Below are 27,814 nucleotides of genomic sequence, written 5' to 3'. Positions count from 1 at the left end.
ATCAGAGGTCAGAGAAGAATGGGCAAGATCTTTAATCCCCTATTGCTCCCGGTGTGTAGTGAGCACCTTGTATGGCAGCACCCTGACATCAGGGTAAATGTGAGGCATAATTTGTAAAGTGCTTTGAGCGTCTGATGCAGATGGAAAAGCGCTATATAAATACAGTCCATTTACCATTTATTTCTGGAGGCAAAAGGGGGTCCAACCCCATAATACCAAGGTGTACCTAATAAAGTGGCCAGTGTGTGTGTGTGTGTGTGTGTGTGTGTGTGTGTGTGTAGGACAGCACATACACATTTGACATTGTTTATGTGCACTAAATTTGAAGAATTGAGGCAAGTGGGTGAAGGTTGCACAGCAACCCTGAGTTGTGCCACCGTCAGCTTGGGGGTGGGGGGGTGGGAGACCAGCAGTAGCTAAAACCGTGCCGCCCTCACAGAAGGGAAGGGGGTGATGTGAGCAGAAGCCGGAGTGGGGGGTCTGTGATGGGTGTGGGGTGGGTGGGAATGGCACATGCTTCAGTCCTGTGAAACAGTTTATTGACTTTGTGAGTTGAGATAAGAAAACAGCCAAATAATCACCAAGTCCTGAAGACATTCCTCTGGAGGAAAAACAGTGGGGCAATTTGTCCATCAGGCTTGATAAGCCTGCCGTGTTGTGGTTTGAGCAGTGAAAAACACTTTTTACAGTTCCACTTGAACAACCAAATCCCAATTATGAATTAAGAGTATTCCCCGGCCTCCGAAATCTTCAACTTCATCTGCAAGGCACGCATCTGCTCCAAGATGTCATCCAATTTGCATCTGAGTTCAAGAGTCATCGCAGTCTGAGAATGCAACGCCTTGCCCACCTCGTTAATCATGACGGACAAGCGAGGGGCCGTGGTTCTTGATGCAACCATCTTTCTAATTTTCTGATAGATCAGGGCAGCACATAAGCCAGAAAGTACCAGCCCTGCTACCATAAGACCAAATATGAATAAATCCTCGACGTCCTCAACAGAGAAAGGCGCCAAGCATGCAATATGCCAAGACCCCCAAGATCAAGAACATAGCCCGCAGGATACGTTCCATCTGGGCAGGTAGGATTCCCCGGACCTGACCTTCTTGTAGAAAAGATGGTGTCAATAGCTTTCAGAGACCATCTGATTAATTCCGTGGTTACTTCAATAGTAGTCCAATAGAACCAGTATCCAATATAATTTGAGGAATTCGCAGTCTGGTGAAGTAGGGTCTTGATGGTTAAAGCAGAGAGCAGAGATAAGGGAGAGTGGAGGAGATGCGACCGCCCTCGTCGGAGTCCCAAGCTGATTATATATATATATATATATATATATACGCACAGGCACTCATGCAAATAATGAATGCTTATGAGTGTGATGTATTCCATCTTTCACCAAATTAAATATTTGTTCAATTGAAAGAATGAAAAAAAAAAACATTCATTATCTGTTTTATATAATGGTGAAAATAGATCCTTGTCATTTGATATTTTATTAATTTATAGACAACAGAAAAGGGACTTACATTTTGGTGTTGCACTGGTGCTTTGATGTCAACAGTCCAACATGAACTTTAGAGTTCACAATTGTTCTCAGTCAACTTGGAAAAACAGTTAGTCCGTGATGAGGTGCACTGACTTTGTGTACTTCCAAAAAAAAAAAAAAACTTTGTGTAGTTCCTCAGTTCACCGAAAAATAAAGTCAAAAATTTGTTCAGCTTTTCATTGTAACAGCTCTTCATGCCTCCAGATGGCTTAAAGCGTAGCGGATTTTTTTGTGTGTTAGAAGAATTAGCAGCATCAATTAGCTCCTTCAAATCATCGTCCGCTAACAAAACAAACTGCCATGTTAGCTAAACGCCGCCCCCGGTAGTGTGAGCACACGCAGTGGTTGGGCGTACAATAGCACATTTAATATAGCACCAAAATTGCATGCTAATAAGAAGTATTGCACAGTAAATGAAACACAACGGCAAATCGTACAAATAATCCATGTCACGTGACATACAACCCACCAATTAAATGACAAGGATACACTCAGCTGTTATATAAATATACACTCAACAAAAATATAAACGCAACACTTTTGGTTTTGCTCCCATTTTGTATGAGATGAACTCAAAGATCTAAAACTTTTTCCACATACACAATATCACCATTTCCCTCAAATATTGTTCACAAACCAGTCTAAATCTGTGATAGTGAGCACTTCTCCTTTGCTGAGATAATCCATCCCACCTCACAGGTGTGCCATATCAAGATGCTGATTAGACACCATGATTAGTGCACAGGTGTGCCTTAGACTGAAATGCTAAAATTTCACTCCAATTTCACACCAGTAAATACTGGTGCACCGACTTCTTAGATGGTCCGTTAGTACAATTACCGGCTCAGCAAGGCATATTATGTCAGATATTTGTTATAAAACGTTCTGAAAAGACAAACACGGTCAAGTCCACAGCAAATAGCAGCTTCGGTACCTGCTGGCGCAACAGCTGTGCTTCTCTGTGGACATACATGTCAGAGCAGAGGGCCTGTAAGATAGGCACTGAGTGCACTGAGCGCCGTGGTGATCTGTGTAATCTCTAAGACATGATGGCAGCTCCTCATGAAACAGATTGATGCACACATGTATAAAGAAAGGAAGGACAAGGCGGTTTATTGGCACTCACTGGGAGTGAGAACAGCCTGATGAAGACAGCGGGAGAGATTACAGGTAAGGACAGTACAAGGCTGAAGTGAGATGAGACACCATGAAAGATGTGACTGAGATAAGAGGTAAGGCGAGAGGTCAACCGAAGCAGATGTTGAGGAGAATTGAGTGTTTCAGTCAGGTTAGTGGGCAGTGAAAGACAGCTCATCTAGCCCTGGCCATAACTGTCAGCAATAAGTGGAACAAGCAACTACTGAAGCCATAAAGTCTTGGCAGCATGCTGGTACTTCTGCAAACACTCAGAGTTTTCTTTGTATCCTTGAAGCAGCAAAGTCAAAAAGTGCAAGAAGCCTGTCACACAGTTTTCATACTTGACCAATGCAGGGCAAGTCAATATTTATGCTCTCCTACAAATCTGCAGCTACTGTCATGTTTTGCTAAAGAATCATTTAGGGTCCTGTTAACGTATCACAGATTCATTAGTCATGCTTTGACTTGACGATGGATTACACAAGAATAGTACTATGGGCCCTATCTTGATGTTTTAGGGCTGGTCAAACCACTTTCTGCTTTTCGTAAGCAGTGTGAAATCTCCTATTAAATATTACTTTTATTTCCATGTTAATTTTCAGTTCAGTTTCATGGACCTATGATGTTTCTGCTGAATGCTGCATTTACACATAGGCAAGACGTGTTAAGAATGTCATATTTGCGTAATTCATGGAACATTCCTGACATTCTTAACATGACTTAACACATCTGAAAAGGTTTCTTAATAGTGCGGGATATTTGTGATTTTAGTGGAGCATGTTTTTGGCTGTCAAAAAATCTTCCATGAATATCACGCACCACTCTCATTTCACCTCATGTCATGGAAGTCGCAACTGAGAGGGTTGATCCATCTTGATTAATGGTAATCCTTAATAGAGAGTGACAGCATTCTTCTCTGATGTGCGCACAATTAAACCCTGCTGCACCGCATTCAGTTTCATTGCGGCAATATGCCGAAGAAGCACAGTGATGCCAAGTCGGCTAAAAGCCTCATTCCAATGCTCCTCAGCACGCTCCTGCAGGTGTTCCACCTGCTGCATGTGGCTGAAGTTTGGGAAAACGAGCGAGACAAGAGCCACGTGAACCCACACATCACTCAATGGCACAGAGTCCAACTAAGCATGCAGTTACAAAGTTCTTCTGCTGTGGATTTTGAGGAGCAAACTGGAGCAATCTGAGCTGATTTTTATTCATACAAGTCATCATTTTTACATGCAGTTTTTGTTACACAAATCAGGGAATGGATATATGAACATTTCCAAGTCACTCAATATGTGACTAAATTTACAGTACATCACTCATTAAGAAATACATACATTGTGTATAATATATATAAATACATATGTTGTGTATTGTATGGTACATCTGCCCAGAGCAGAGGAAGTCCCGCATTGGCCAAAATATGATCACATTTGTCTCCTCTTAAAAACTCATCTGAAAAAAGTTGGAGCATCTTATGATCGCAAACAACACTTTTACATGTCATGCATTCACAACAACAGGTAGCACCGAACACATGCAAATGGTGTGCACTTCACTCAGCGACATAACGATATCACGATACAATTTACAGTTTAGGTGTCGAATGGTATTTTCTTGCATTTTAGCACCACAATTATTTATTTATACAACTTTAAGAGATCACCACAAGAACTAGCATGTAATAGTATACAAATAATGCACAGTCTCATTGTTCTTCAGACAGATTTTCACTTTGTCATCAGGAACCGCTGCTTCTGTTGCATTTAACTGTGATCATCAGAGGAATGTTTGACAGCTGATCTGCTCTATGTCACCCTGATCCTGTCAGATCTCAGAAGCTAAGCAATGTGGGACCTGGTTAGTACTTGGATGGGAGACCTCTTTGGAACACCAGCGGCTGTGTGTGCTTCTCCAGGTAAAACTGGAGTTGCGTCAGGAAGGGCATCCGGCGTAAAACTTGTGCCAGCTACCAATTCGGATCTGGTTGTATCCGCTGTGGCAACCCCGAACACAAAACGGGAGAAGCCGAATGGACAACAACAACAATCAGAGGAATCTTTGGATATTTGGCTGTCTGAAAAATCCTTAGAATACATTGGCAATTTGACATCATTACATGGTAAAGCATGTGCAGAAAGCTCCACCTGTGGAGAATTGAAATGATAATCTGAGAATCTTATTGCAACCCCACCTGTCCCTGACCACCCCCCCCCACCCCCCCCGCATGTGTCTTTTTGTTTAACCATTATTTTCAAATAAATATTTTAAGATTTGGATTTTGAAAAGTACTTTTTACAAAAACATGTCTTTAAAACAAGGAGGAAGTGTATTATAATCAGGTACATGTTACATTCAGGCCAATACAGTAAATACTTTATAGGCCCTGAGGACCACTGCTGCTTAGTCCCAAATTCTATGACTCCTTCTGGATGAGACGCCACTCTGAATCAGGTTACTCCTCCAGCCAAGGCCAATAACACTATGTAACACAATTTTTGTTCCTGGCTTGTAAGTGTTATATTTCAACTGCTTATGTCTAAAGTCTATGGAAAAATGACTACATTCAGCACAAACTTTGATTTTTTTTTTTTTTTTACGTTCTAGAAAGTTCTAAAAGTTTCTTGACATTTCTAGATAATTCTGGAAACTTCTAGAAAATTCTGGACAGTTCTAGCAGTTAAAGAATATTCTAGAAGACTACTCAGTAGTAGTGAAGGCGAATCGAGAATATTCTTGAAAACAGACAAATTTCAACATATCATTGTCCTGATCACAGAAGCAAAGTTTCTGTGGAATAACAACTATTTTCTATTTATTTAAGGCATAATAGGTTAGGAAAACACACTGTGTACCCAGGAACAAAACAAAAATAAAAATTTGTTACATAGTGTAGTCATTTAGAGCTGGGACGACTCGGACAGTGCAGATAAAACGTCTTGTCCAAGGACTAATAATCCCACTTAGTAGTAATCCCACTACGATACATGCTCCTCAGTGGGATAGGTATTTTTTCAAAAACTGAGTGACTTACCACACACCACCACAATGGAGTCGTGAGACTTACCATTTACCATACAATACCATACTGTTTATGTTTCTCAGTGATTGATTGTCATTTACCAATCCCCTGACTTGCCTAAAGAAAACTGTCTGTAAAAGTGGTGGTTTGTATGAACATTAATCCTAATACAGTATTTAATTTGTCCAATTAGTTATGAGCTCTGAAAATGGAGGTGTAATGATTAATATGATCATTTTTTACTCCACTGAATTAAAGATGGAAGTGTGACATCTTTGTGACTCCATCAGTTCTAAACTTGCTGCTGGGTTCCTGTCAATCAATGTTTATCTCTGCTGCCTGTCACCTTTCCACGTTACCCAGCTAAAGGGTGGAGGCCAGCCTAACTTTGGTCTGTGTATGAAGTGACTAACAGGGGCTGATAATTGTGACCATACTGAAAAAGGGGCTGGGCCATATGGCTGCAGCACCCACAACTGAGACACAGAGCTGTGTGCTGTTCGAGAGGCAAATTCTCTTCTACTTAACAGTTTTCACCTTCCTTTTTGCATAACAGAAGATTTGCAACAACTAATAGTAACCAACACAGTAGTATATGCAGTACAGACATCTGTCTTGTGTAGTTTTTTCAAATGATCACACTGAATGTATTTTAAGCCTCTATCCATCCATTCCATAGAAAATCTTTCATTTTCAGGGTCATTGGGAGGAGCAAAAAGCTGTTTTCATTCTGAAGAGATGCAGCAGACAATCCATCACAAGGCTGATGGGCAAACATTTACAGTAAGACTAGGAGACAATTTACAGCTTCCAGATGACATGACCTGCATGTTTTGGAGTTGTGTGTTTAAAATGGAGCACTTATTAAAACAAAAACAAACCAAAAAAAACCCTAAACTATACGTAATGTCCACAGAGGAGGCTACAAGCTACAACAAACATAAACACTACAGATTCCTGCATATATTGGTTTAATTACTGATTTCACTGCTGTAAAACCCGTTTCCCATTTCATCTGTCCTAAAAGTTAACAACACAATAACAGACATCCTGCATGGCCAGAAGCTAATATTTTTATGGTCTCTTTTCATCCACACACAAGTTTGATATGTGGACAAAAATATGCACAATGTCGAGGGATGTTATGAGTTCTTTTATCAAAAATGAATGTGCACTACGTTCCAACATCTCTACAAATAACTGTCATCCATATGCATCAATTTCATACCAGCAATTACAGGTTACAATATCTAACTGATATATTGCTATTAGTGTGAAATAAGTAGCTCTGAACCAGCTGGAACTATTCCAGTTATAAGTATCACTATGAATGCATCTTCAGTATCAAACTTACATGGCATCTAGAAGGTATTCACAGTGCTTCACTTTTTACACATTTTTTTTATGATACAGTGTGATTCCAAAATGGAGTAAATTCATTTTTCCCCCTCAACACAACACCTCATAATGACAACATGAAAATATTTTTTTTGTGAAATTTCTGCAAATTCATAAAAAATAGAAAACTAAAATCAAACGTACATAAGTATTCACACCCTTTGCTCAATACTTTGTTGATGCACCTTTGGCAGCAGTTAAAGCCTCAGTTCTTCTTGAATATGTGCCTACAAGCTTGGTGCACCTATCACTGGGCAATTTTGCCCATTCCTCTTTGCAGCACCTCTCAATCTTCATCAGGTTGGATGAGGAGTGTCGGTGCACAGCCATTTTCAGATCTCTCCAGAGATGTTCAATTGGATTCAGGTCTGAGCTCTGGATGGACAACTCAAGGACATTCAAGGAGTTGTCCTGAAGCCACTCCTTTGATATCTTGGCTGTGTGCTTAAGGTCATTGTCCTGCTGAAAGATGAATTGCCATTTTCATCCAGGATGTCTCTGTACATTGTTGCATTCATCTTTCCCTCCATCCTGACTAGTCTCCCAGTTCCTGCTGCTGACAAACATCCCCACAGCATGATGCTGCCACCAACATGCTTCACTGTAGAGATGGTGACACCTGGCATTCACACCAAAGAGTTCAATCTTTGTCTCATCACACCAGAGAATTTTGTTTCTCATGGTCTGAGAGTCCTTCAGGTGCCTTTTGGTAAACTCCGTCTGTCTGCTCTAACACACAGATGGGTGTTTTGCTGCAGAGATGGTTGTCCTTCTGGAAGGTTCTCCTCTCTCCACAGAGGAATGCTGGAGCTCTGACAGAGTGACCATTGGTTCTTGGTCACCTCCCCGACTAAGGCCCTTCTCCCCCGATCGTGCAATTTAGACGGGTGGCCAGCTCTAGGAAGAGCCTTTTGGATCTGAACTTCTCGATTTAAAGAAGATGGAGGCCACTGTGCTCTTTCGGACCTTCAAAGCAGCAGAAATGCTTCTGTACCCTTCCTCAGATTTATGCCTGATGACAGTCTTGTCTTGGAGGTCTACAGACAACTCCTTTGACTTCATACTTGGTTTGTGCTCTGACATGCACTGTCAACTGCGGGACCTTATATGTAGACAGGTGTGTGCCGTTCTAAATTATGTCAGATCAACTGAATTTACCCCAGGTGGACTCCAGTTAAGCTGCAGAAACATCTCAAGGATGATCAGTGGAAAAAGGATACACCTGAGCTTCATGGGAAAGGCTGTGGATACTTATGTACATGTGATTTCTTAGTTTTTTTTATTATTATTATTATTTTTAATACATTTTCAGAAATCTCAAAAAAAAAATTCACATTGTCATTATGGGGTATTGTATGCAGACGTTTGGGGAAAAAAGTGAATTTCATCCATTTTGGAATAAGGCTGTAACATAAAAAATGTGGAAAAAGTGTGAATAAATAAAAAGTGTGCTGTGAATAATTTCTGGATGCACTGTATATGACACGTCACAATAAAGACAAAGTGTTTAAAGAAGGTCTAGTGCACAGGATTCCAGCTGTCCATTCATCAAGTGGACATCTCAGGGGGTATAATCTGAGTATTGGTGTCAATTTGTTTGGGAGATTTTTCTATAAGCTCTAATAGAACACTTCCTCAGAAACTGAAGTATTACCATGGTAACATTCAAAAACATCAAAATCCACCCACTATTTAGATCTCAGTAACTAGTGAGGTTAGAGAGCAGCTAGATCCTGATCTAAAATCACTCACAAATGAAAACCGTCAATATGCACCGATTAAGCATTTTTCCTGAAAATGAATGGGAATATTTGCTTTGAACTTTGACCACATTACTTCATCTCAGCAGAGCAGTTTTTTTTAACTGACTTAGTGTTTTTCATGAAAATGACCTATTTTAACCTTTGACCCTGCTACATGCCAAGCAACAGGTCAGTAATTGAATACATTCATTTGCGCATGTATGAGAGATAACAGAATGTACAGAATGATGACTGAGTGCATATCTTTCAACTCATAGTGACATAATGCAGAAGAGCAACGTTTGTGTGTTGCGCGCGCACACACACACACAGTTCACTGCAGACAACTGACTTTCTGTCTTGAAAACTAGGACATTTCAAAACATTTCTTATAGGTGTTTAAATAAAAACACATATCACTGGCCTCCACATTTGCATAAATGACTACATGCTCTGTGACAAATCAGCAGCAGGCAGGAGTGCAAAGACAGGAAGAGACAAACAATTTCAAAGATGAATTGGTCTGATATAAAACACCACATCCCAGGAGACAAGATGTCTCCCAAATTTTCCAATAATAGTAATAGCACACCGATAGGCTAAACACATTCATGGGGTTTTCTGTATCTGGGCATTCTTTTTGAACACAGAACTTGAAAACACTTTTGGTCTTTTGACAAATGCTACAGCATATTGTACCAACAACGGCAATCTAACACGAGAGTGAGCCGTCATAAAGTGCTGAGACTTAACATGGACAGAAACATGGTGAAGAGCATGAACTGCGACTGAACCATCACACTAGAGAATTTGAAAATCCCACTCAGACACCAACACAACAAGGAAAAGTAAAGCTGAATTTTATCTTCCTTTGCAATTAGCTCAAAAGAGAGAAAAAAAATACATTATCTCCCTGTGTTTTTGCAAACAAAAAGACGTCTGTTACCACAGAGGTGAAAGGCATAATGCACATTTCACCTCCCAACATAAACAGCTGTGGACTAATGCATGACATAAAGCAATCAAATACACACCACAAACCACAACTTCAAAACTCTCCAGGGTTGACTCCAATCCTCCTTCAAAGTCCAACAAAAACTCAACACTCAAACAAACAGAACAGCACAGTTCATTGTATGAGTATGACATTAGACTGCACTAAATAAAGGGATATATGGTAACAAATCACAGGGAAAAACACTGTGAATGTTGGACCCTGACAGTGAGGGGATCTGGTGTCTGACATGCTGTGGCTGCATTTTGCTGGCCGAGTTAGAGTACATTTGGTCTCTTAGACAGACGGATCACTGCAATTCAAAGTTGTTCTAAGTGGGTCCCCTTTATCCTATAATGAAAACTATCCTGATGGGAGTGGTGTCTTCAAAGATACTATAACAATGCCCACATCTGTCTGGCAGGAGGGGCCATTAAATGGTTTGATTTGTATGAAAGTGAAGTAAATTGTGTCACAGTCACCAGATCTCAACCCAACTGAACACCTATTGGAAATGTTGGATGGACGTGTCGGGCAGTGTTGTCCAACACCACTTTGAGTTTCCAGTAGAGTTTTACTTACAGAATCAATGCCAATGTATAAATAAGGTGTTTTAATGGTCCAGCACCTTCATATCACGCATTATGTTGGCTTTTCCATTCATCTGTCACCCATCTGTGTATGTCTTTGTAACATTTTACTTTAGATTATTTTCATGTTGAAAGCTACAGTGTGTAGGATTTAATGCTATCTAGTGGTGATGTTGCAGATTGCATGAATCTGTCGCCAGCCATGATTTAGCTTCCCTTTATGTTTCTGCCACTTTAGTGACAGGGATTCATGCTCCCTGTGCCTGCTCTTGTGAAAAGTAATACGTATGATCCACCATCTCACATAAAAGAGGGTTCTCAAACTTGTTATACTGTACTAGCAACCAGTAGACAGTGTATAACAGACCAACCGATGATTATTCTTCTTTTTTCGTCACTCTAATGACCGTGTTGCGAAATGCAAACTGGGCTAAGTATGTCACTTTTGGGCTACTGCATTAACATGGCAGTGCAACATGGCAGCCCAGCACGATGATGATATTAAGGGGTCAATTAAAACTCATAAAAACTGACTGATTCATTGACTGGTCATTATAGACCAATGAATGCTATATTCCCTTTCTGTTGATAAACACTCCTAAAGCCTACACACTGTAGCTTTAAGGTTTATCAATTAATTGCTATATTTCTCAAAAAAATATAAAAATTCCCCAAAGCAATCAATTCATGTACTGAATAATATAAAACAGTAACAGTATGGAGTTTCTCCTTAATGGTCTCTTTCTGTTTAAGTGGCCTGGAGTGATCAACACTTTCTTGTACAAAATATAAACATTTTAAGGTCACTGTTACTAACCCCAATGATGCTACTGCTCGTGCTGTTATGATTGTGAGTACACAGGTGATGCCATCAGTATTTGTTTAGTTGCAACTTCTAATAATGCTGTCATTATAATTACCTAACTCAATTTAATGTCACTATTGGAATTATAAAATATTACATAGAATTTATACATGTTTTATCAAAATACCACCACCACTTCATGCAAGCCTAATATTTATATTACACTTTTTGCCATTTTTTTTGTATAGCTGTTAATGTTTTTAAAAATCAAGATTTCCTCTGCAATTACAACTCCAATTCCAGTGTAGCTGGGACATTGTGTAAAATGTAAATAAAAAGAGAATACAATGATTTTAAAATCCTCTTCAACATAGATTCAATTGAATACATCACAAAGACAAGATATTTAATGTTCAAACTGATAGACCTTGGTGTTTTTGTGTAAATATTTGCTCATTTTGAAATGGATGCTTGAAACACGTTTCAAAAAAGTTGGGCCGGGGCAACAAAAGACTGACAAAGTTGATAAATGCTCAAAGAACACCTAATTGGAAACAGGTGAGTGTCATGATTGGATATAAAAGGAGCATCCCCAAAAGGCTCACCCGTTCACAAGCAAAGATGGGGCGAGGATCACCACTTTGTATACAACTGCGTGAAAAAAATAGTCAACAGTTTAAGAACAATGTTTCTCAACGTTCAACTACAAGGAATTTGGGGATTCCATCATCTACAGTCCATAATGTAATCAGAAGATTCAGAGAACCTAGAGAACTTTCTACAAGTAAGCAGCACAACCAAAAACCATCATCGATCCCTCAGGCGGCACTGGATTAAAAACCGACATCATTGTGTAAAGGATCTTACCGTGTGGGCTCAGGAACACTTCAGAAAGCCACTGTCAGTTAACACAGTTCGTCACTACATCTATAAGTGCAAGTTAAAACTCTACCATGCAAAGTGAAAGCCATACATCAACAACATCCAGAAACACCGCCGCCTTCTCTGGGCCTGAGCTCATTTGAAATGGACAGCCGCAAGTGCAAAAGTGTGTTGTGGTCTGATGAGTCCACATTTCAAATTGTTTTTGGAAATCATGGACATTGTGTCCTCCGGGCAAAAGAGGAAAAAGACCATCCAGCTTGTTACCAGCGCAAAGTTCAAAAGCCAGCATCTGTGATGGTATGGGGGGTGTGTTAGTGCTCATGGCATGGGCAACTTACACTTTTGTGATGGCACCATCAATGCTGAAAAGTACATCCTGGTTTTGGAGCAACACATGCTGCCATCCAAGCAACACCTTTTTCAAGGAAGTCCCTGCTTATTTCAGCAAGACAATGCCAAGCCACATTCTGCACATGTTACAACAGCGTGGCTTCGTAGTAAAAGAGTGCGGGTACTATACTGGCCTGCCTGCAGTCCAGACCTGTCGCCCATTGAAAATGTGTGGCACATTATGAAGCGCAAAATACGACAACGGAGATGCCGGACTGTTGAACAACTGAAGTTGTACATCAAGCAAGAATGGAAAAGAATTCCACCTACAAAGCTTCAACAATTGGTGTCCTCAGTTCCCAAACGCTTACTGAGTGTTGTTAGAAGGAAAGGTGATATAACACAGTGGTAAACATACCACTGTCCCAGCTTTTTGAAACGTGTTGCAGGCATCCATTTCAAAATGAGCAAATATTTGCACAAAAACAATAAAGTTTATCAGTTTGAACATTAAATATCTTGTCTTTGTGGTGTATTCAATTGAATATTGGTTGAAGAGGATTTGCAAATCATTGTACTGTTTTTATTTTCATTTTACACAACATCCCAACTTCATTGGAATTGGGGTTGTATGACATATGTGAAGCTTTTACTATTAACATTAGTACAGTGAAAGAATTGTTTTATGAAGTTAAGATACAAGAGTTAAAAAAGTTTTACATTAAATTAATAAACAAACAAACGAACAAACAGAACAGTCCCCCCAAGATTCTTTCAAAATAGACAGCAAAAAAACAAAACCACTTTGTTGTCCTGAATTGGGTTCTTTACTGTGACAATCTTTTTAAAAGTCTGAAAGATGCAGGGAAAATAATCGTTGCTCTGGCAAAGTCCAAGCATTACAGAAGAGCAACAGGTAGATAAACGTACAGTTTGTGGTGAAACTTCTCACTTTTAACAGTTTGCAAACTAAATGCTGTCGCTGTCCACAGATGGGAGGTGCTGAAACGCTCCGCTGCAGCACCACGGGCTGCTGTTCATTTTCCTTTCACCTCATTGTAAGTTTTTTCCCCGTACAGTTAATGAGGACAGATCTATAACTGAAACAACACCGCTGAGAAAATATAATCTGATAATCGAGCCAGCGCACAGCCACGCAGCTACAACTCTCCAGTGTGGCTGAGTGAGCAACTACTTTGAACAACACGTGAATGCCACTCGCAGATGTCCTTCTGAGCACATCTCAAGTTGCTAAAGCAAAAAACGGCTAATAAGGGTCCAACCAGTCAAGAAACAGTGGATAACTAGAAATCTAATACCTTTATTCACTATATCATGCCACAATCAGTACTTGGCTAAATGTCAACTCTGCAATCAGGCAGATCCACATGAAATAACTTAAAAGAAACCGTGAGATAGACCACAAGAGAATTCATAAAGAGACCATCTCTGCAAAAGTCCGCTACAACACAGACACGCTGGCACTATTAAAAGCACACAGTAAGTCAACATGCGGCTTGTTTGAAGAAACGTGCAACTTTAACTTCTCCCCACACACAAAAAGAGGCACATAAAACAACACAGCAGCACTACAGACACAGAGGGAAGTTAACACATCTAACCTTCTATATTATTTTCCATTGGCACAGTCCACCTCAAAGAAAGACAGAAAGGAAAAAAATAACTGTCTCTTTTGTCTTTTAGCAAATGCAGGTGTCATTAACGGCCATCCTGACCCAAAGAAGTCCGAGCGCGCACGCGCGCATGTCACTCAAACTGCAGTTTGGCCGCCACAGTGCAACGGCTACTGAGTGGAAAAATTCAAATATATATCCTTGGTGTGTAGACAGACTCTCGGTCTCAACAGAGGAGCCGTCAACAATAGAACAAAGTGAGGGAAAAGAACGACGTGAGGGGAGAGGGAGAGAGAGCGAGAGAGCGCACTATTCTTCTTCCTCTAACAGCCTCCTCGTCCTCCTCTTCATTTCTTTCACTCCTCTCTCTCTCTCCGACACACACACGCTTTCCTGGTGTTTCTAGTAGTCGCTGTTATCGCAGCCTGCAGTAAAATGACACCCGCTCCAGTAAACAGACGCACTAATTCCCGTTTGAAGCCTGCTTTTTGGAACCATTACGAGCCCTGTTTATTCTAATTAATATTAATTAAATGTAGAGAGCGCGCACTCTTCTGCTGGGGTCTGTCGCTGGAGCAAGTGCGTAAAGCAGTTTGTTCTCTCGCACGGTCTGAAGTAAAACCTGTTTGCGGTAGTTTTCCATGTTTACCCAAACACGCCCACTGCCCACTCCTGCATTGTTACTATATGGACTGCCGTTTCCCGCGCTGGTCTGCAGCCTGCCGTTAGTCTGCCGCTATGCGGGGCTGTGATTTTTTTTGTTCCTCCTCCTCCCTCTGTTGGCTCGAAAACACATTCTGGGACTTATTGGGGCGGACGAGAATTGCACAGATCCGAGAGCGTCTCTGTCCTGCCCATGGCTCCGTACCTGCAGTGCTGCAGAGGAAAAAGCTCCCCTTCCCCCACTCTGCATTATGACAAATCAAGGCAGGCAGGCAGGCAGCTGTGCCATTAGCACATCATAGCACAGCGAGTCTTCCACCGGAGGAGAAACTCGCAGAGCTGCACAGCTCAACCTTTTCAACTGAGAAAATGGATCGCAGTCTGCAGGGGTTAACTAGTGTCAGTTTGCACAATTGGATTTTGTCAAACAAAGGTTTTGAAGGTGACTTACTAAAGATGTTTATTCTTCCCTGAAAGGTGCAGCAGCTGTTCTATTACACTATTGTGGATTATTGATATTTTGCCTCCACTTACACCTACAACACTTCCAAGTGATTACGGTCTGCACTACTGTAAAAGTTAGTCGACAAAACAGACGGAAGGGGATTTGTTATTATGGGGAATTAAAAAATTAAGAAGCAAATCCTAACATTTCTTTTTAAATAATATATTTTCTTTCAAAACGTTTTCATTTTACACCTTTATTCCACATTTCTGTGGTGTCAGTTTATGAGGCAAAGCTCCTCAAGGGTGAGGAGTTCGTGCGCGGGGGCACTTTGACACTAACTCATACCTCAGAATCAAATGCACAGACAGGCGACTGCTCTGTCAATTTATCTATCATGAAGTTTAGTGTGACCTGATTTCCTTGTCAGTGCAATAAGCAATACGAGCTTCCATCTCCAAACACTCATATGCTTACAAAGAAAACACCTCAGGCTAACTTTACAAAACAATGGCTCCATGGATTAATGGACACAGACTGACACAAAACCTCTGTGACATCACCCATAGGTTTTCTGAAGAGTTTTAAAGCTCTAATAGGGCAGCCCAAATGTCACCATTTTGGTAGTGTCTCACTCTGCCTAGCTCCCAGCCAATCCATAAATGACGAAAAAAGGCGGCGCGTGGGGAAGACTGGTTTGGGCGTTTTATTAAAGCCAGTCTCACATTGTCGATTTATGACCCAAATTTGTGCCTCTTCGAAAAATAAGTAAATTGTACACAATTTATTACAACAGCAGTCAAAACATGTGTTTCATACTGTTGTATATCAGTTGGTTAGTGCCAAGCGGTAAACTTTGGTGGGGTCAGATGAAGCCTTACCCGAAGTGTAAAAAGTTGCAGTTCCTTGACTGGCCAAAAAATGGTTCTGGTCTCTACAGAAAGTTGCCTCCTCCATGACAACTGTATGGGGGATGTTTTTTTTTCTAACATCGTAGTGTAAGACATCTTAAGCCATAAAAAGTTCTTTTGGTTACTCTCTTGTTTGCACTTGGGGTCATAACAGCAAATCTGAGGTGGATCTGCATATTAAATTGGCACAAGTTTTACACTGGATGCCCTTCCTGACGCAACTCCACATTACATAGAGAAATGTGGCAATGGTGGAGTTTGAACCAGAAAGCTTCTGCACTGAAACTAAGCACACTAAGCACTTGGCCACCACCACTAAGACATCTTAAGCCATAAAGTTCTGTAAATGTGAGGACGTATTTCCATAACAGTAACAGTGGTTGAGTTGAGCATCGCCGCCTCTCACTGTTACTGTAGCTCAGAGGCGGCTCAATGCGGCAGGTAACTGTTACAGACGCTGTGTCTGTTTTGCTTGGAGTATTTTATTACAAACACCTGTAATAATACGGCTTGTTGTGTGGTGAAACGTCCTAACGGATCATCTAAGATGTCTCTGCTGCAATAATCGTGCTGAGTGAAATTCTTGTCTGATTTAATGTTGTATGCTAATGGGAATTAGCACTTTTAGTGATTACTGAGAAAATAAGCGGCTCATAACTTTTAATGTCCACACCAAAGTAAATCATTAAGAGAACCACTGTGCATTGCCCAAAAAATATGATTTAGTAAACATCTAAAACAAAATTTGTCTGTTAGCTTAGGTAGTTGACTCTAACAGAGGGCCGTGTTTAGACTTCTTTTTCACACACTGAGTGAGCCACCCACACTCTACACCTTTATGCAATAATGATTTCATTGTGAATCAGCACACTCTCTGCTGCCAATATGGTGAGGCCCAGACACAAGCTTCATATTGACTGTTCCACATCTCTATATATTTTCGTATATATATAGTCCAGTAGCAGGCCCATGCCGCCGGGCCTTCGTCTCCCTAAACACAGACCATAGCACCTTAGTCTATGGTTAGTGCTGACTATACCTGAATACAGACCCCACCCATGACAGAAGTGCTTGGGGGCATGTACACAAATACTCCATACAGCCTATGTACTAACACTCTTCCACAAAACTAAAATGTTAACATCTCAAAACTGTCTTCTGTTGAAGAGGGCAAGATGCTTTTCATGAGTTTTATGTTGCAGAGGAGAATCAGAAGGAGGCTTCTGCTCAGAAAATGTTAGGTCCCTATCACTAAATATCCAACCTGCATGTCCAATATATCTACTTTGGCTATGGAGACATCATACACGTGTATGATAGCCGTGTTTTTGCCAGAGTGATAAGCAGAGCTGTGTGCCTCATGGAGTCACTGTGCACCTCACAGAGCTGCTGTGTGCCTCACTGTGCTAATCTTCCCCCACTCCCCTGCACACAGTCACTGCACACCGCTGTCCATGATCACTGCTCACTCCAAAACAGAAAACAAAGTAAAAGACACATATTATTTTTACATATATTTTACTGTAAAGTTGTACATTTTAACATCATAGTCTATGAAGATTGACTTATTTTTGGAGACAGCCTCAAGAAGCTATTCAAGGAAGAGGAATTGCAACTCAACTTTGACTTCATTTTCTGTACCAGTTTGGGGCTTGAACACAAGACTAGTAAAGCTAGATTTCACCTACGTAGAGGAGACTTCCTACTGGACTTTCCTAATGGCTGGGAATTTAGCACTGATGAATAAATTCTTAGTTTTGCATGAAAATGTTGCTCATTAATGGCAATGTTTAGAATTATTTTTATAGTTTTTCTTCTCCTGAAAAATGCTCAGTGATAAAGTATCACCCTTATGTCTGCCATGTTGACAATTTGTTTGGAGTTAGAAGTAGTAGTTGGAAAGGGAGGTCACATGGCACTAGTGGCATGGCTGTATGGGCGATTCGCTGTCCGTAATACCTTTAAAAATAATAGATAAATGAATAAAATAAAAGCTCATACTGTATTTACAGAAGTGACCCAGAGTCACTGTCCACTGTCACATGGTGCTGAAAGTGAACTATGGGATGCCTCCTTAATCACACACCATGATGAGGAATGAAAAGGAGACGTCTTTTTCCAGTGATCAGCTCAGAAGGTGGTTGCACTGAGATGCTCTTCTCTTCCTAAGCTTGCACCAATCACTTCAGCAGTTAATGGGGTGGAAAAAAAGACATGTTGTCTTGGTTCTTCAATTTATGGCTGGTTAGTCCTGCACTAAGGAAAGGCCCAAAATGTTTGTTTGCATTGCACCCTTATTATCTCTGCCAGCTGAAATCATTCCAATTAGACCAGGGGTGGGCAATGAGGGTCAAGACAATGCAGGTTTTCCTTGGAACCTCATTAGGTGGGTTTGCTGATGAGCTTCTTCCCTTAATATAAACACCTGATCATCACTGAAATCACCTGCTGATGTGATTGGTAGCCAGGAAAACCTGCAGTGTCTTGGCCCACATGATTACCCACGTCTGAACTAGACTCTGTTCATGCTTCCGCCCTCACCCTCCACAACCTATGCATATGTGTATGTAAAAGGTCTTCAAAATACAGCGAAGGATGCGCTCTAAAATGCAATGTTCTTCATTTGCAGATTATCATTTATCAATATTTTTGAACCTGGATTTCTTGGTTCTGCAAAAAAAAAAAAAAAGAAGAAGAAAAAAGAGGTGGATTGGTTAGCACAGCGACGTATGCTGAATGGCAATGACATTATTTAGTTGTAAACAGGATTAGATGAGAGACATAACAGCTATCATTTGAGAAATTCTGCCAAACCACCGGCTGCACTGCTGTTGTGAGAGGCACTTGTTGTGATCATGCCCCAATGCTACACATCAATGCATCCACCACACTATGGAAGTGGCCCATGTCCTGGATTGCAAACACTTTGTGTAGAGTAGAAGACAAAGCCCTAAAACACTCACTCACTCATCTTCAACCTCTTACTCCAATTAAGGGTCACTTGGGACTGGAGCCTATCCCAACAGTCATAGGCCATGAGGCGGGGTACACCCCGGACAGGATGCCAGCCTGTCGCAGGGCCACATACAGACAAACAAACACATTCACACCCGCACGCACACCTATTATTATAACGTAATTATAAACACGCATGTCTTTAGATGTGGGAGGAAGCCGGAGCACCTGCAGAGAACCCACATAAACACAAAGAGAACATGCAAACTACACACAGAAAGGCCACAGGTGGGAATCAATCCCATGACCTTAGGGCCCTGTCACACCTTGGCGATTTAATCAGGGTATGCTGACAGCCCCGTTTCCACCAAGCGGTCTGGTTCGGTCTGGTATGGGTCAGTACGGTAAGGGCCAGAATGGTTAAGTCTGGCTTTGTTTGTGTTTCCACCACCGGCAGAACCCTTTTGTTTGACAGGCAGAGTGCATAAATGTTGACAAGCACATCACTGAGTGCACGTACACTTTCACACAGCCTCTCCCCTCCGCACGGTGTCCAAACAGAGTAATTAAACATTTTTAAATTTTATTGTAGTTTATTTTTGTCTTGGTGGCTCATGGGATTTATTTTCAATGTGTGCAGAATGCTTAAGAATCAACTGATGTCTGGTAAACGCTCACGTGAATGAATGAGGTGCTGTGACTCTTTCAACTTTTAAAATAAGTTAATTTTCTTGTTGTGGCACAAAGCGCTGGTGTTCTCTGGTTTAGGCTGAGAAACAACGAGAGCAGAAAAAACACAGAAGGACATCTCTTAAGACGCTACGTTTCTTCAGCCACGACAACGAACTAAAGTATTTTCAGACACCATTTTTCAAAATCAGGACGCTTTATGTGGACAAGTTTTTTTCAGGCTGTGATGATGAAGCCGACTGAAACAAACAGGTATGGTTTTAATATCTGAAACAGTCTGAACTTTTCGCATGACTGCAGCTTTCAGTTGTTCAGTCAATCAATGGACAGCATTAGTGTACGTATTTTGACTTATGAGTAAGTTACAAGACATACACCAGACATACGCTGGCTAAATCCTCAAGGTGTGATAGGCCTGTTAGAGCCCTAAAATATGAAGATAAATATTACCCACCATCAATTATTGTAGGCAGCAGAAAGCATAAAAAATTCTATTGACTTTCCATAATATCAGTGCATGAAATAAAAAGGTCAACTACCTGCTGTTTCTTCCTAACCTTCAGGACCTACAGTAAGCTGGTGCGGAATGACTCAGTACCTTGAAGGTCAATAACAGTGCTTTAAAATCTGCCCTCACATGAACTGGCATTCTGAAACATCTCAACACATCTCATGTGGTAAAACAGAATCGTATAGTATAATCATCAATTCTTTTGGACATAAAAGCATGAATCATCATTTCAGCATCCATCATAGACACAATAAATCAAATTCTTGAAATTGTGTTAATTGATTATAAAGCTCATGTCACATGGTGAGGGGTCTTCAGTTAGGACATTTTGGTATTGTGGCAAGTTTCTTTGGAGATGATCTCAGTGACTGGAGGAATTCAAGATGACACCCATGCTTCACCTGACTGTGTCAGATGGATGGTGACCTTTCAGAGGTTGGAAAGGAGGGTAGCCTCATGTGTTTGGTGCCTTTAATGTGTGATTACTGAGAAAATAAGTGGCTCATAAGTTTTACTGTCCAAACCAAATGAAACCATTAGGTGCACCGCCAAGCAGTCCCCAAAAATATGATTTAATAAACACCTGAACTGATGCTAGCCTATTAGCTTAGATGGTATGGAATCACAGAGTGTTCAGGCTTCTTTTGTTACACACTGACCATGCTGGCAACCCATGCTCCACCCCTTTATGTAATATGAATATCTCACGGACATGAATGAGCGAAGCTCGTAAGCATCTCACCATGCCATTTAGGTCTTCAGACTTTATTTTGAGTAAATGCTTCAGAGGAGCATTAGCATAGCAAAAACTTTTCAGCTTAAGCATTTTTCATTATTTGTCTCTCACATGCCTGGAAAAGCTCCTCGCCATCTAACCATGTCCTTTAGGTCCTTCAGACTTTTTTCAGTAAAATTGTTCTTGGGGGCATGAGCAAGACTAAAACCTTTTCAGCTTCTGGAGGGGCTCTGCCCCCCATACTCCCCACCTTTTTAAGCATTTTTGTTTTTTGCTTTTCAGCTGACCCCCTAAATACAGCCCTCTTAACCCCCTGCCACGTTAAGCATTTTTTTAAATGTAGATGTAAATTAATATTCAAAGTTTTCAGCTAGTTGATAGTAGGGCTGTACAATATGGCCAAATTATCATATCTCAGTATTGTCATATAAATTGTCATGTAAATGTCACTTATATACATGCTTTCCATATTCTTGAGCCGCTTAGGTGGGTAGGGAGAGTTCCCATGGGATAAAAAAGCTTTTCAACCTACCATCCCTGGTTCTCAAGACCAGGCACCTAAGTGGCTCCACTCTCTCTCTTTTTTTTTTCTTTAAGATATTTATGTGTACATTAGTAAACACTAGTAGAGTTCCACCTTAGATTTGGAATGTATAATAGAAGATATACCTTACTGAATTTTCATATCAATATGATATAAGATATGACTATGATTTGACACAAAGTGCAGCAACAGTGAAAATTAAACATTCTTAAACAAAACAGTAATAATACCACACTCATTTTGCACTCATCATAAGGTTAGGACACTGTGCCCTCCAAAAGTATTGGAACACTTGGAATTTCACACATTTAAATTTGTTTATGTCATTTTTCTTTTTCTACAAAGGTGGATTAGACCTTTTTGTGGTACACAGCACAAACTACTGGACAGGAGGAACCTAGCAGTCAATGTGACTCACTGATTTGAAAATGCAGCTCTTTCAACCAGATGTGTGGTGCTGTGACATGTCAATCATCTGTGTCCAATCAGATTTCAGGGGAGTCCAGTGAAACCCCGGCCTCCACTCTAGCTCCACCCATGCCAGAAAGTGTTCAACATTTCCTGTTTCACTGTGACTGAGAATTCGGCACTTCCTGTTTGAGTGTGAGCTTGCCACTGAGTTCCCGTGAGATTCCGTGGGATCTCATCTGTCAATCCAGGAAGTGTTTGACATTTGAACATTTCCTGTTTAACTGTGGACTTGAATTTGGCACTCCCTGTTTAGGACGCCCTGTACCATGAGTGAGCGTTGCGCCGCTGCGCACCGCTTCACTCATATTAATGAGTTCACTGTGACATAGTCCGAATCAGAACTCCCGCTGTTGGTAACACGGCAGTCCACAGATATGGGCTTCATATCAGCATTCCATATCTGGGTCTCTGTGAAAATCCTATGGGTGACATCACACAGACTTTGTCCAGTATATATACATTCTATGCTCAGAACAGAGCCTTGAGGTGTTCCATACTTTACTGTGAAAAATGCACTTGAAGTGTTACTATAAAGAACACAAACAATGCAACTGATCTGACAATGCCAAATGCCAAAAGAATTTCTAAATCTCAAGTTAACAAAACATAGTAGTCAGTCATATCAAAGGCAGGACTGAGACCCAATAACAGCAACACTGACGTGGAATCTGTATCCACTGCCAGTAACAGATTATCCGGCACTTTAATGGGTACAGTCTGTTGAAAAGGGCCAAGTGCAATAGCTCAAAAATATCATTCTCCAAAACATCAGAAGTTGCTAAGCAACCACCTTTTTCAGGATTTTAGGAAAAAAATAATAAACTGGAAACAGGCCTATAATTTACCAGCAGCTACATATCCAAATTGGGTTTCTTAAGAAGATGTTTTGTCACACCAATCTAACAGGAACACTTTCACGGCTGAGTGATAAGTTAATAATACTGAACATAGACAGCGCTAGTAGATCTTTCACAACCCTGGCTGGTAAGAGATTAAGAAAACAAGTAACAATTCAGCATTTAGCACCATTTCAGAGATTCTATAAACAAATATGTAAGCACAGTTAAGCGTGCTGCACCTGAGCACAGTATGGATCATTCACACTATTCAAATGAACTGGACTTTTGGCAGTATGGCTCACTGAGTGTGACTCCAACCTGAGAGAATGGATTGGTGTGAAACGTGGCAGACGTGGAGTTAACATGAGTAAGGTAATGGGGTGGGCTGTGTTTTCCTTGAGACAGCCCAGCTCCTCCTTAAATGGTTCTGTGAATGGGTCAGTGAGGCAGTAGGGTATGAATGGTGGAGGGATTCACTGGTTCTGCTGTATATGGGAGCCTCATTTACTCACTCCCACTCCCTCAAGGGCCGCCTGCAATGCAGCTGTCCTGTGAGCCCGTGCTTCACTCTGCCCTACTTTATCCTCTCAGTGCTCAAGCACTGCAGCAAAGCTCCACCAACACCACCACATAAACATTCATGCAAACACACAAAGACATACAACCTTATCAATGTTGATCAAAAGAGGCTTTTACATTTTAGTGACTCAAACAAATGTATTTTATAATCCTTTGTAAATACAACCCCAATTCCATTGAAGTTGGGACGTTGTGTAAAATGGAAATAAAAACAGAATACAATGATTTGCAAATCCTCTTCAACCTATATTCAATTGAATACACCACAAAGACAAGATATTTAATGTTCAAACTGATAAATGTTTTTGTTTTTGCGCAAATATTTGCTCATTTTGAAATGGATGACTGCAACACATTTCAAAAAAGCTGGGACAGTGGTATGTTTACCACTGTGTTACATCACCTTTCCTTCTAACAACACTCAATAAGCATTTAGGAACTGAGGACACTAATTGTTGAAGCTTTGTAGGTGGAATTTTTTTCCATTCTAGCTTGATGTACAACTTCAATTCTTCAACAGTCCGGCGTCTCCGTTGTCGTATTTTGCGCTTCATAATGCGTCACAGATTTTCAATGGGCGACAGGTCTGGACTGCACGCAGGCCAGCCTAGTACCCGGACTCTTTTACTACGAAGCCATGCTGTTGTAACACATGCAGAATGCAGCTTGGCATTGTCTTGCTGAAATACGCAGGGACGTCCCTGAAAAAGACGTTGTTTGGTTGGCAGCATGTATTGCTCCAAAACCTGGATAGCTGAAAATATTTTGCATGCCACTTTCCACTTGCAATGCTAACAGCAACAGCAATTTCTTATTGGCTAATTATAATGTACAGTAAGTACAAGAAGATATGTGACGAAAAGAAGGATGTTCATGTGAAAAGTGAAATTTTACAAAACAAATTGACAATCACAAAACCCACAGTATTATACATGATACTTTTCAGTTTCTTTGTTACTTTTTCTGATGTTCTTCTAAACTATACACATATGTGTACTTTTGACTTTCATATATATATATATATATATATATATGGATTCACCGATTCCGATACCAGTATCGGGCCAATCCCGTATTCATTTACTTGTACTTGTCAGGCAGTCTGGCTCCAAAAAACTCTCCAATACTACGGCACCCGATACTCCTTTACAGCAGCGTGATGTCAACTTCTCAATGGGGGATTTTCACGCACACGCGCCGTAATTTCCAGACTATAAGCTGCTACTTTTTTCATACGTTTTGAACACTGCGGCTTAAACAATGATGCAGCTAATTTATGGATTTTTACACGCTTTCATGTAATTTATTCATAAGTCAAAATACATCCATCAATGCTGTCCATTGATTGGCTGAAAGCCACAGTTCTCATGAGGAGTAAATTCACACACAGAGTAAATAAAAAGTCTTATCTGTTTGTGGAATTCATCATCACATGATCCTGAAGAAAAAATGTCCACATACAGCCTCTTGAGTTTGGAAAACAACATCTGAAAATAATTTAATTCCTTGTTGTGACTGAAAAAAAGTTCCTCTGTGACAACGCACTTTGCACCACAGTTGCTCCGTCAGAACTCAGATCACGGTTGAGCAGCGGAGATTATCCATTAGATTGATGAGTATCAGCCCCTGGTGTGACTGTCCAGGCCGGGAGACCGGCTCAGTCTGCTACAGATGTAATCTGTTTGTTGGGTGTCTGTGGCGCTGCGTTCAGAGCCTCCGCTCGACTCCATAAGCCACACTTTGTGCCTGAAGTTGAAAGAGTCACTGCGCGCCTCATTTATTAACGTCTCAGTTACCACAGGCATCAGGCGATTGTGTGTGCATGCGATGAAATTATCCCATGATTCACAAAGAGAAACAATTAAATAAAATAATATTAAAATTACTCAGTTTTGCCTCTGTGTGGAGTAGAAATGCCGTGCAACACCATGTGTGCGTGTGCATGCAACGCCGTGCTCCTCCAATATTTACATGTTCCACCTTTGGGGAAAAAAACATTTACGGTATGTGTTTGTATATGTTACCTGTACGTATTTAATTAAAAGTTAAAAAAAAATTGTGTGGCGAGTGAAAGGTTGTTCAGCTCAGTGTCACACCACATTGTAGACAAAAACAGAAACAGACTCACAGCTGATAACACAGATTCTTTGCATCAAAAAGAATAATTTTCAATAAAGGCTTAGTGCTCACAGACATACGTAAATAGTTAGTGATGAAGTGATGAACAGTTTCAGCTCTGCTCCTGGTGTTGTATATTTTGTAGTGCTGAAGTCCACAGGTTCCATTTAAGTGAGATGTCTGCCAGTGTCATGTTTGTTAAGAAACACACATGTTAAAGGACAATTTGTTGTAGTCAAAAAGTGATGTTACATGATTTAGCTAATATATTGGTAGCAGTCACAGTCAAAAAGCAAAGGCCCTGTCACACCTTGACGATTTATCTGGCATATGCCAGTTGTATTAAAAAATGCTGGTATAAGTCCAATAACTTAAGGGTAAGTTTTTTTTTAGAAGTTAAGAGCACGTTAAAGCTCACCGATACACGTCCTAATACGCTGAGCTCCTCAAAAAATTTTGGGCATGCTAAAAATTTTCAACGAGTGACAGCGTGTGACTTAGACGTCCTGCACATGCGGGACATGAGTTGTAGGTAAATTATGTGATTGTTGGCACACGTTTCTTGTAATTTACTCATAAGTCTAAATACACCCATTAATGCTGGCCACTGATTGGCTGAAAGCTGCGGTCCACATGCGGACAGACTGTTTCATTCACACACGGAGTAAATCTGACCTGTTTATTTCAATCCACATAAAGCTCCTGATTTTTGAAAATGTCTGAAAATATTTTAGTTCGTGGCTGGAAACATAGCGTTTTAAAGCAAGTCCCTCTGTGGTTTGTCTGCTCCAGGTGCATTTCTCATGCCGGTGTTGCACCCTCTGATCACAGAGAAGTGCTGTAATGATTTAAACTGTTAAAGCGTCGTCACTGTCGGTGTGATCATCAGATGACCTGATCGATCAGGGTGGTCACACCCGATTAATGTTCTGTTTAAACATTTAAAGTGCCGTCGCTGTCGGTGATCACCACACCGACAGATCACACAGCACTTCATTCAGGTCTGATCACAACTGATCGCAGTCGACTGGCGCTTTAAAAGTTTAAATCATCACCAGCGTTTCATTATTCAGGTCTGTGATGACCTGACCAGGTCTGATCAGCGGACCTGATGAGAAATCAACATCGCTTTAAACATTTAGAGCCCTTCATTCATTCACAGTAGCGTTTACCACAGCCAGCCCACTCATCAGCATTCTGTACACAATGAAAATGGCCCACCAAGATAAAAATTGAAAATAAGAAAATTTTGTTAAATTAATCTGTTTCTGACCTGCACCACACCAAACCACTGGGTGGAAACGGGGCTGTCGGCAAGGTGTGACAGCGGCATTAATTTATTAGACGCATATCAGTGTGTGCCAGCATTTTTAATACGGTCAGCATGCGCAGGCTAAATCGTCAAGGTGTGACAGGGCCATAAGGAACAACTGATGAATAAAACATGTTTTCAAAGTCATCATAAAACTGTAATGGTATCATTAAGTATTCGTACTGGTACTTGGTATTGACAAGTACCCAAATGTATGTACTTGTACTTGTACTCAGTCTGGAAAAAAAAGTGGTATTGGTACATCCCTATGTATGTGGTGATATGTGGCCTCCAGTGATGTCTTCCACAGAAGCCAGCTCCAATGCAACTGCTGAAGTTGGCATCAAGTGCGGAATATACCAAAGTGATGCACAGTCGCTGCTGCTGTTCTACCTCAGCCTCAACCCACTCAGCAGGCTCCTCAAAAAGTGCAGATACGGATATCAATTCAGAAGTGGTGGAACAATAGCCACCAACTGTACATGGATGACATCAAGCTGTATGCCAAGAATGAGTGATGACTGCGACATTGACTCACTGATCAACCTCACCAAGGATATCGGGATGTCATTCGGATTGGATAAGTGTGGCCGAATGGTAGCAAAGAGAGGGATGGTGATATAGACTGAGGGGGTGGAGTTGTCAGAAGGCAGCATAACAAACATGCAGCGCAGCTACAAGTAGATCCAAGAAGGTCAGCCACAGCCAAATACCTCCAGAAGGTAAGACAGGTGCTGAGTAGCCAGCTCAATGGTAAGAGTAAGAACTGAGCCATCAATACATATGCCCTGGAATCATCAGCTGGCCACAGGTGGAGACAGATGCCACTAATGTCAAGGCACAAAATCTCCTCACAATGCACAGAGGTTTTCACCAAAAGTCCAGCACCCTGAGACTCTATGACCAATGAAAAGAGGGAGGGCGACGATTACTGAGTATCCAGGATGAGACAAAAAG

At 40.9% G+C, this 27,814-nt stretch overlaps 1 protein-coding gene across 9 annotated transcripts in view; it reads right to left on the bottom strand.

The window, feature by feature from the left end:
• The window catches only part of camta1a (calmodulin binding transcription activator 1a), a 919,840-nt gene that overhangs the window by 53,745 nt on the left and 838,281 nt on the right, over nucleotides 1–27,814 (bottom strand). The window contains exon 1 of one of the 9 annotated variants that reach the window (XM_034172941.1): nucleotides 14,072–14,568. The exons of the other annotated variants lie outside the window; for them this stretch is intronic. Within the exon in view, the coding sequence (XP_034028832.1) occupies nucleotides 14,072–14,090 (19 nt within the window). The 5' untranslated portion in view covers nucleotides 14,091–14,568. Of the gene's footprint in view, nucleotides 1–14,071; nucleotides 14,569–27,814 lie in introns of those variants that run through there. 9 annotated transcript variants of the gene reach the window in all.

This window comes from Thalassophryne amazonica, chromosome 6 (genome assembly GCF_902500255.1).
Source record: "Thalassophryne amazonica chromosome 6, fThaAma1.1, whole genome shotgun sequence".
NCBI lineage: Eukaryota > Metazoa > Chordata > Actinopteri > Batrachoidiformes > Batrachoididae > Thalassophryne > Thalassophryne amazonica.
Note: the sequence above shows the minus strand (reverse complement) of the source record. Positions and strands in the feature narration are given on the sequence as shown.